The sequence below is a fragment of the Rhopalosiphum maidis genome, chromosome 3 (genome assembly GCF_003676215.2).
Source record: "Rhopalosiphum maidis isolate BTI-1 chromosome 3, ASM367621v3, whole genome shotgun sequence".
Lineage (NCBI taxonomy): Eukaryota > Metazoa > Arthropoda > Insecta > Hemiptera > Aphididae > Rhopalosiphum > Rhopalosiphum maidis.
The window spans coordinates 13,223,092-13,235,029 of NC_040879.1; the positions used below are offsets into that span (position 1 = coordinate 13,223,092).

Consider the following 11,938-nt stretch of genomic DNA (forward strand, 5'->3'; position numbering starts at 1 on the left):
ATAATCGTTTGTACTTACATCAAATTATAATTCATAGATAATACTTCTTATCAAGAATGAGATAACAGTATTTTATGATAATAAATATCGCAATTTATAATAACATTATATTATAATATTATCAAGTATTGAATTTATTTAAAAGAAATTGAAAATGATTGAATTCAATACATGTTGACAATTTAATTTAAATTCAATAATGTCTGCGAACACGGCTCCCATAGTCCGATTGTACGTGTTGTAGATATTAACATACATATATACAGTACACAAGATTTTCAAAAACAAAAATTCCATACTTAACGATAGTATGTGCCTACTCGAATCAAAATCAGTTAGATTCGGTCAGTATGTTTGCTAATCACTTGTATACCACACATTTAAATTTTTGAACGCTTGATGTTGAGCATTTCGATCGGCGGTTGTAAACTGAGTTCAAGGTATGGGTAAGCACAAAATCACACGTTATGTAAAAGTGCGCCCAAGCTCATATCAAGTTTAAAAAGGTGATATGTAAAATGTTAATAATGAATAGTTATATTTTGACAAAATCAAACAAAATTACAATCTCTAATTTATATTTAATTTATTACAGCCATTTAATATGAATAATTAATTGAATACAATCAAATTTAAAACAAACACAAAAATACCTAAATAATTTTAAAAAGTACAATATTAGGAAAAATAATAGCATATTATTGATCAATATTCATCAAATATTTATTTATTAAACTTTATAACTTTTCACATGTTTTTTGGCTTTAGAATTTTGATATTTAAAAGATTCATTTATACTATTTAATTTAATAAGTTTCTATTTGAATTTCTTTTAATTTTTTCTTCACTTATAAAAATATTTACTTATTAATCCGCAAATTATGTCACTCTTTCGTTTTTAGGCTTTGATTTCATTAGATAATTTACAAAATACTCGGGTATACTTTCTGGAATTAAAAATGATATACCGTAGCATTGAATTAAAGGGCACAGTTTACATTATACCTTTTTTTTGCAGCTTACGTATGTAGGTATGTTTCTATACATTCCAATTTCTTATTTTACTTAAAATTTAGCAGTAACTAGTTTCCAATTCTAAATAATTTATTACCTGTGTAGGCACTCGTAAGTTTATATATTTATATATTGTTACTGAATGGACTAAAAATTGTTAGGCTAGATATAATTTATATATATTTTTAAATTTTTTGTTATTAACTGTATATGTAAGTCAAATATCATGTTATTATCAAAAAAAAAAAATTATTCCTAAAAAGTATATTATTAATTAAAATATAAAATGTATTAATAGTTATGTTTGACGGCGTAGTGTCTATTAAAGTCTGATTGTCAATTATAATATTTAAAAAAAACATATTCATTTAATAATTTTTTTTTAATTTTTTTTAATGTAAAATAAAATAATTTAACTATTAGTACCTATTAGTCAACCAAATTGAAATGAAAATCGTAGTATTGTTAAAAGGTCTTTTTTACCTATACAGTAGAACACATTTAATCGAGATTTTTATTTATTTATTTTACAATTTTGTATAAATGTGTGTATATGTGTGTGTGTGTGTGTGTGTGTGTGTATGTGTGTACATTGACTTGTTATTAAATAATATCAGGGTTTAAAATATTAAATAATTATTTTTTTTATTTTTAACTCTATTTATAATACAGTCACACATGACTTAATTAGTTATTATCATTTATTGTTCTTAATCTATATGCAATACAATATTTTTAGGACATATTATTTTGATGTTTTCAAGCTCATAAGTGCATGCATATACTAGAAGTTTTTAATTCATAAACTTTGGAGCCCTACAGCTATGCATATATTAAAAGGGGTTTTATAAACATATTGTTTCAAATATAATTCAAAATTCAGGATAAATTAATTATAATTATTGTATTTAAATTAATGAATATAGATTATATGTCATTAATTTTAAAAATATTTAATAAAATATTTTTATTTTACTGTAAAACAGAATCAAGTAGGTATAATGTACTTATTATCATTAATAAATACTATATGTGAGTTATGCATATTAATGTTTTATATAATTTCATAGTTAATAGGTATGTTAGAAGTTACATTTTAATGGAATTAAGTTTTTATGTTTTATTTGTTCAACATTAAATTTTAATAATTATTATTATTAAATATTTATTGTGTTATTATAGCATCGACTATACATAAACTGCATATATGTAGTATATAATTACTAGGACCCAGATTTAAATGCACTTAAAACCATACAAATATGCTCTAAAAAATAGCCAAAAATGCCCTTAAAAAAGGCATTTTACTACAAAAATTACCTTAAAAATGAAAAAATGACCTTAAAATGCCGTATATTTTATTTATATCAATTTATAATTTATAAAAAAGCTATAATTATTATTTATTTATCTATTAAAACTGAAAATTTGAAATGATGACTTGATGCTGACACACACATGTTTTGGCCGTTTTGGGGAAATATTATTCATTCTAAGCATACCAAAATATGTATATATTAAAATGTGTGTAAAATTAAAATTCTAAGTAAGCCTATTGTACTTAATAAATTTTGAGCATTGCATTGAACAATAATATATTATTAAATATGTTCAAACACCAAAGATCTTCTACTATCTGAAAGAATATTTCCGAATTTCATGTGACAATTATCATTTATAGTTAATTCTTCTGATATTTTTGTACGATTTATTTTTAGATAATATTTTGAATAGGCTAAGTTGTATCGTATATTGAACAAATATGCATTAAAAACCAATAAACTGACCCAATAATGCTAAAAATACAAAATAAAATTTGTAGTTTTGAAACCCTCATTACATGAAACGAATTATGTATTTAGAAAGCATTGTCTAAGATCAACCGAAAAAATATGCACTTTGCATCCAGGCCCTAATAATTACTTTGATCATGTAAAAGTAGAAAAAATGTAATTATGTTTTAACACATTTAATAATATTTTAATATTTTAAAATATTCAATTAATAATGATGTTAAAAAAAAAAAAAACTGTTGATAGAATTCCATAAAACAAATGTTTCATTAGTTATCATTAAATTACTGTTATTTAAATAAAACCAAGTACACACACATATGATGGTAATTACAGTTAACGGAATTACCAATTCATTTTGTCGAGTATGGAACTATCTGTACACAGCATATAATTGAAATAAAAATCATTTTTTAAAAAATATATTGTATAACATTATGACAACAATACATAATAATTATGTCAGTATATTATTATATTATAAGTAAATCCAATGCCTTATTCAAATACTTAAAAACATTATAAAATATAAATGCATAAATTTTATTTTTATTTTTTAAGCAATTTTAAATAATTAGAAAACCACTATATTATTTATTATTATTGAATGGTAACAATTAAAACTGGTTAGTAAGTTATATTTTTATTTAATATAAGTACATTTTCACATTACCCACGGTTAGTAAGTATAAAATTAGTCACTTAAATATTATATAATTTGTAAAATATTTATTATTTTATGTATGTATGTAATAATTCAATTTAAAAACAAAAATTTACTAATTATTGAAAAATTGTGTGTAATTTGATAAAATTGTCTAAGGTATATTTAAGGAGAACAAAGTTATTATTCAATGGACAATTTTTAATCAAAAAGAATAGTAGATACCCAATGTTTAACTTTGAAGATGACACAGGCATATGAGAAATTGTACACAATACGATAAATATTTTGGATGTTTAATATTTATATACTTAATAGTTAAAATAGTTACAGCATTTAATTTTAAAACCTATAAATGTTCATTCTTTTTTTTGTAAGAACAAATTACTACTATTATAAACATTAAAAATTGTAATATACATGTAACAAATTAATTAATTAATTAACACTAAATTATGCTCATTATGTATCCTATAGTAGTCAGAACCATCAAAGGTTATATGAGGCCCTAAGGCCCAACATATTTCAGGGCTTATATACCTTCTAAAATTATGATATATGTATAAATATATATTTAACAAATAATGTATAATTAGGTACCTAGCTATTAAATTTTTGTCTGAATCTTTGTTATTTTATTGTTTATTATAATTATAAAAAATGAACGTATAAATGATTTATAAATTAATATTTTTATAGTTAAAGATAAATTTATTTCATAAAGTCTAAACTAAAATAATTTGTCATTTTTAATATTATTTTATGGTTTCATCCCAGTTTTTTCATTCAAAATGTTGTTAATAATAATCTAGTTTGATAGAAATAATTAATAACTCATGTTTGATACTCATTAAAAATAATTAGCTTAATTCTGATAGACATGCTTTTAAATGTATATGTTGTAGGCATATAATCAAATTAGCCATTTAATTAAATGCCTAGACTAGACATTTATGACATATAGTCAAAGAATTTAATTTTTAAGCAATTTCACTATCCGCTTAGTCTATTTCAAGTCAGACAAATAATAAAAATGAAACATTTTGTATTATTTAAAAAATTTAAATATATTTTATATTAATAATCTATTGCTATTTTATATATAAAAAAAATAACTGTATTATTTATTAATATGTAAAAACGTAGATATATGAAAAATGTTTAATTTCGTGTTCAATATGTTAAATCATAAATATATTGGTACTAATTAGATGTGATAGACCTTGACAATAGTACAATATTATATATGTTAAAATTTAAATAAAAATAATCAAAATTTAAAGTATACAAAAAAAATGCCGATATGTCACAATATTACATGCAATCATATACACACTACATACAAATCATATGATATACATATTATAGACGTTCTAAACTAAATTATTGTACAATTCAATCACATGTTCTATATGTTTTTCAATAACATCATATTTTTGTCATTATAATCGATAAGAATATAATTTGTCCCACTGTTCTTAATATAGATAAGGTTCTCTTACAACCAATTACCTATGTTAATTTTCCAAGGTAAAACCAATGGAACTTTTATTTTTATAATATACAGTATTCACTTCTCGTACTATACAGTATAGGGCATATAATATACTTGTACTATCAATATAATATGTATCAATTTTTCTTAAACTATGGAATAAAAGTCCAAAATATGTAAATATTGAAAAAATATATTAGTATTGGAAATAACAAAAAAATAAATATTTTATAATTATAAATATTTAGTAAAAGTAATATAAATTATGTAAGTATAAAAAATTATGAATATTATTCCGGAACAAAGCAATAAGAAACAACATATTGTTGTAGGTTTGCTAATAAAAGGTTTGGCTGTAGAATATTTTTGTATTGGCTAAAAGACCGTTCCACATCAACTGCTGTGATAGGAGCATAATTCTTATTCACTATATCAGGAGTTAATTCAGTTTCCAGAGATCATTGTTGAATTTTTCCAATAAAAAATATCTCTGTCACAAATTACATATCTTGTTATTTTAGACCAAGCAGATGATGTTAAACATTGTTGAAAATCAATGAAAAAATCAAAAATTACTAAAATATGTAGGTACAAAATGTATTCATATTTACCAAAAATGTAAAAATATATAATTATACCTAAATATGTAAAATAAAGTTGGGTTTATTTCAATTAGAATGATCTAAATCGTAAACATTTTTAATCAGATTTAAAATATCTCATTCCATTAAAAATATGTATTTACAATAAAATCCATTTCATTCCCTATAGTAATTACCTATATATTTATGATTTAACATATTGGACACAAAATTAAACATATTTTATATACCTATGTTTTTACACATTAAATAATACATAGTTTTTTTTAATATAAAATAGCAATAAATTATTAATAGAAAATATATTTAAATTTTTACTAGGCGGATAGTGAAATTACATAAAAATTAAATTCTTTGATTATATACCAAGGCATTTAGTTAAATGCCTGATTTGACTATATGTCTACAACATAAGCATTCTAAAATATCTTTATTTTTATTAATATCTACATGACAAAATTCCATAAATGTTTTACAATGGGATTGTATTCCTTTTATTTCTAAATTTTAACTTAGAGAAAAATCCAAATAGTTTATTCATTGGTATGCATAATTTACCAACATTTTTAGCTGAATTATTAGGGCATAAATTACTCAATATTAAATTACATTTTTAAATTCTACTCACAAATACTCAATTAGTTTTAAGAAATCACGAGTGTCAAGAATATTATTAAAATAAATGTATTCTTAGTAGAAAATTAATCAAAAAGCTATGTCAAAACATATAATGTATTCATATTATTGTATCTAGTTAAAGAATAAAAATTTATTATTCTAACAATTTTATAAAAATAATACTACTTTTAAAACATTATTCATTTTCTTTTATACATTATACATATACATTATAATCACCATTTTGTTTAGCATATTTCAATATAATATTCTAGTGATAACAATGGTGAGTGTATGCCCACTTGGTCACATTGAAAAAGCTTTACTAACTAGCACCAGCATACAATTGTTGTTAATTACTAATTATGTATTGTGTGTAAGTATTGGCAGTGAACGTGTACATCCAGCATTTGTTCTCATTGATATACTTTTTTATGTTCAATAATTATTAATTATTTACATACTGATATGGTTTAAAATATTAATGAACAATGAGCCCATGTCAATAAATAAATATAAGCATTATTTGTATATTTAAAGCCCAATAGATGCATACTTCCACATTCTGGCCTACATGTATAATTTCAAATGATATTTCACTTTAAATATTATACTAGAAAGTTTTGGATACACTTTTATGTTCAAGTATTTAGATTTAAATTTAAAACACAAATTAATTATTAATAATTAGTTTTATTTTTAATCTGTTACTTAACTTAAAAATAAACTATGAATTTTGTATTCATGGTGTATTATTAGTTATTACAGAACTAATGTTTATGTTTTCCATGTATTATTGTTAATATTGTCTGTTGGTACAATCTGAAATCGACGAATTTTCTGATGATATAAGTACTGTTAAAAATTAAGTAAGATAAAAAAAAAATAGAATTGCTCTATCAAATTCAGCATTGGCAACTAAACAATTAAAAAAAAATCTTTGATTTTTTTGTTTGTGAGATAACATTACCTATTTTTGAAAAATCATTTGCTTTACAAATATTTTGATAACCAAATTAAAAAGACAGCGATAATACAACTTCATACCTTACAAAAATTTTTAAAATAATTATAAAATATATACATATAAAAATAATTTAAGAATATGTTCACAGCACTTTTTAGCAGGGAGATTTTTAAGTTCATGGAGGATTACTCAGCCTAAAAGTCATTTATTTTTCAGCAGGACACAAAATCTCAGTGATTCTCAAAAACTAAAATGTATGTTCACAGGACGTTTTTACAAGAGGATTCCATAGTTTTTAACTATAAATTACATAAACCCTTTTTTTTTTTACAAATTATTCGAAAAATAGTTGTTTTAAGTAATAAATGAACACAGGTTGATTAAATAAAAATATAGTTGATTATCCTGATTACCTATTCTATTGTTTTTACTGATATGGCTTAATTTTTAAACGTGAATGCAGAATGGTTGAATATACTATTATTAGTCATTCTAATTTAATGTAAATACGTTGCTGTTGAAAAATTATCATTTAGTAGGTACCTACTTGCATATTTTGAAACAACGTGAATCAAGTTTAGTTTTATGTAAAAAAATCTGTCTCCAATAGCCCACCACTCCAAGATCCACTTTCGGCACGTTCGGGACTATAAAAATATAAATAATATAATAATATTATAGTATAAACGCGAATCGTTATCGACGTTATCCGTTTAAGCGACCATTGAATGAAACCTTTGCCAATTTATTTTGTCCACTCATAATATACTCGTGTTTAACACTATATTTATTGTAAATAGATAAAACCAACCATTACACAAGCAAACCTATGTCTTATCGGTTTTATTTATAAAACCACGCGTATAGGTACTTTAAAAAAAAAGTTATTGTGATGAAAATATGTCGATACGTGTTGACGCCCTTGTTCGTCGCAACGACGTCTCGTCAATTGCCACCGCCTCCGTTATTGGTCGAGTCCATGACGAGACCGTGCATGTCTTTCACAACCCCCATCACCCGGCAAGCGAACGCCTCGGCTTCGTTGGCGATCCGTCGTTGAACCGAGCACGTTTCGAAGTTCTTCTTGCGCACGCGCAAGTCCATCTTGTTTCCGTCGATCTCGCAAGACACCGTCTCGTATTGTTGTTGCGGGCACTGCGCGTGTATCGCGGTGGAACAGCACGGACGGCGGCACGGCCGTGGTTGCGGACAACCCGTGGGACAACACGGGATGGCTATCGTCTTCTTCCGGCATGGGTCACACGCAGACGCCGGTTTCTTCCGGCAGCACGGGTCAGGCGGCGGCGAGCAGCGGACCGGACACACGGACTGAGACGCCGGGCGGCTGCCGCAGGGCACCGGGCACGGCGGTTTCGACGCCGGCCGGCTGCCACAGGGTACCGGACACGGCGTGGGACAGGGGGCCGGTCGTGCGCCGCAAGGGGCCGGGCACGGGACCGGACAGGTGGCTTTGCACGGGACCGGACAGGTGGCTTTGCACGGGATCGGACATGTTGCCTTGCACGGTGTCGGGCACGAGACCGGACAGGCGGACTTGCAGGGAGCCGGGCACGGGACGGGGCACGCGATCGGCGCGGCCATCATCGGACCGACGCACCACACGCGCGCCTTGACAACCAACACGGAAACGGTCCGGCCGTCGTGGCAGCTGGTCATCGGCACGGTCATCTCGCAGCCGTCGTCGGCGTTGTCGTCGCAGTCAGCAGCGCACGCACCGCCGGAGCTGGAGTCCGGTCGGCGGCGCCGCCGTCCGTCCGGTTTCGCGGTCACCGGCACTTCCAAGTCACCGGACGCAAGTTCTACGCGACCGGGCAACGTGTCCGCGCCCAACATCCGGTGCAGCCGGACGGATACGCGCAACGATCGCGGGTCGCACTTGCCGGAGCCGGTCATCGGGAACGTGTACTCGTTGCCGGCGTTCACGTTGGTCACCCCGGACGCCGGACAGTCGGCCGGCGACGGGATCTCGCACACCGTCTGATCTGGGCTGCCCAGAAACCGGATGCTGATGGCTGTGCCGCAGCCCTCGTCTTCCGGTCGGCTGCACCGCGTCATCGTTTTTACCATGAATTCCAACTGGTACAGCTTATCCATCGGGCACGTCATGTCGCGTGTTATTGCTTCGGAAAATTTTTATCTTAACTTTTAAGCCTATTCTATTAAAACAATTTTTTCGATTTGTACCGTTTATCTAGCGTGTTTTGTGTGTAATAATAATACGATGACGGCTGTAGCTAAGTGACCGCGTCGTATATTATAATAATTGATAAGTAGGTGTGCAATTGCGTAGATATAGTTGTGTAATATATTATCAATCTGGCAGTACGTTTATATTATGCACACAAACGTGTTGCAGGAGGAGTGATAGTAGTGGTACACACGTGCGGGTTGGATAATCACCATCTTTTATTGGATGGAGCCCCATCATTCGATTAATATTATCGATAGACTACTGTAACTATACTTTAAATAGGTACACGATTTTATGCTTGGCTTATAGAATTTTATAATTGGACATGAATAACTGAAAAGCGACCATTTAATGTACCTATTATAATTTTCAAACCACGACACTCAATAACAAAAATATTATCATACATAAATCGATAAAAACATTTTAAAAAATGTCAAATATTTATAATGAATATTGTTGTATATTCAGCATTAATATTAAATTATATTACACGTGTAGTGATAATTACTACTATAATTATTATAGTAACAATAATCATAAGTAGGTATCATAATACGATCGGTGAGGACTGTCCACCGGTCATTAGCGAGTAGAATTATAATATATTTCATTACGATTTATGCTTTCAATTATAAAGGTCTATATAACACGTTTATGATGTTATTTATACTAATAATACATAACAAATATATTAGGTACAAAAAGAAACAACAAAATGTTTTCAAAATGATTCCATGTCTTATATCCCATCAATTTTGCCATCTAAGAAGTGATGCAGGCTTAAGATATATTTATTACTGTTATTAGTAGGGATCAAGAATCCGGGACAATATTGGAAAAACCGTTTTTTCCAGATCTTCGGAAAAATATGAAAAATAATTTTTTTTTTTTTTCAAGGTAAAGCTTGCGTGAGATACAAGAAATCTTATTAATCTATATATCAATATACACTAATTAAAGTTTAAAAAAATAATTATTAATATAAACATAACTTAATTTAAAATGTGATGATATAAATTCAAATTTACAATAATTAGTACGTAAGCTATTTCAAATATATTAATAGATTCACTTTTTTTAAAATCATATCAATATCTACTTATGGTCTAGAATTCTAGATGATACAGTTATATTAAGACTAATTAAAAAAAAAAAAAAGGTGGGCAAGTGGATATCGATCGTTCTACTGTATAGTAGACATGGAGATGAGTAGGTCTCTATAATGGAAATGTTAAATTTGAATGCAATGACAGGTATCATTGTATACGAAAAATAATGCTGAGCTGAGATGATTTGTAAATGTAGGATTATTAGTAGGATACTCGTATATTCTATTATTTATATTATTACATATATTTAAATTGTAATACGTTGTTATTTTACTAGATTTTGTAAAAAAATAATTTTCATAAATTTTTTTTATATTTAATTAAATGTTTTACAGTTATTTGAAGAAAAAGTTATGAAGAACCTTGTATTGGGTTTTTTTACCTTAGATATAAATTACAAAAATTTTATGAATTTTCAACTTCAAAATTCCTTGCAAATTTTTGTGATTTTGATATATTTTGTAAACATTTAAACTTTTAATGCATATAAACAAAAATTGTGACCTACGATTTTTGATTTTTCTTTTACTACAATAAGAAAAATTTATAACAAAACTTGTATTAAATTTTAAGGATTTTTTGGAAAGCCAAATTTTTTTATCGGCATTTTAAACAAAAAAACTTAGATAAATCAAAAATTTCAATGTTCTATAAATAATTTGAAAAATGTCTAAATATATTAAAAATTTAATCGTAAATAGGTAACGCTAATATAAACATTTGGTGAAAATTTCAAGTATTTATAGTTATTCGTTTTTGAGTTACACCAAAATCAAAAAATCGATTTTGTCGAAAAATGGTTATGCATAAAAATTCCCATTTTTCCTGACGCTTTTGAAAACTACTTTTTACTTTTGACCCTCCCCCCCCCTCCGAGTACCAGCTAGATTCAATTTCCTTATCAGAGAGGGGCTAAAGTTAAAAATCAAAGCATTATTACTACTCTACAACGTGATGACAGACACAAAAAAAAAAAAATAATAAAAAACATATATCATTGTAAAATCAATACATTCCTCACTTCTTTCAGAATCTAAAATAGCTAGTAATTACTCATCTGAGCCTGTGGAGTAATAGCAAATAACTATATATTAATTTAATAAGAATTTGTTAAATTTGAATTGGTAGATTTTTCAGTTTTGATATGAATTACTCATGAGAAACCTCAAGGATCATGCAATCCTTATACAAGAGATAAAAATGTAATATTTTATAAATAGTTAACTATAAAATAAAATAATTTGCGGATTTTTATGATTTTAACGTAAAAAATTAAATTTTATATTTATAAAAAAATGGATTAATTTAGTATTAATTTTGTGTAAATTTTAATCAAGCATTTTGATTCATCATACTTTATTGACATTTTTATAATATGAACTATGAAGGAAGATCATGTAATATAGATTATTACTCACAGAAAGCCTGTTCCATTTACCACACATGAAAATATACAACACT

At 27.4% G+C, this 11,938-nt stretch overlaps 1 protein-coding gene across 1 annotated transcript; it reads right to left on the reverse strand.

Annotated features, from left to right (window-relative positions):
- Nucleotides 1–8,098: 8,098 nt before the first annotated feature.
- Nucleotides 8,099–9,280, reverse strand: LOC113559753 (skin secretory protein xP2-like). Its single transcript, XM_026965498.1, has one exon. The coding sequence runs from the start codon at nucleotides 9,278–9,280 to the stop codon at nucleotides 8,099–8,101; it is 1,182 nt and encodes a 393-aa protein (XP_026821299.1).
- Between the last annotated feature and the right edge of the window lie 2,658 nt (nucleotides 9,281–11,938).

Excerpts from the sequence above, each read along its gene's own strand:
- LOC113559753 (XM_026965498.1), bottom strand. The coding sequence starts at position 9,280 with ATGACGTGCCCGATGGATAAGCTGTACCAGTTGGAATTCATGGTAAAA.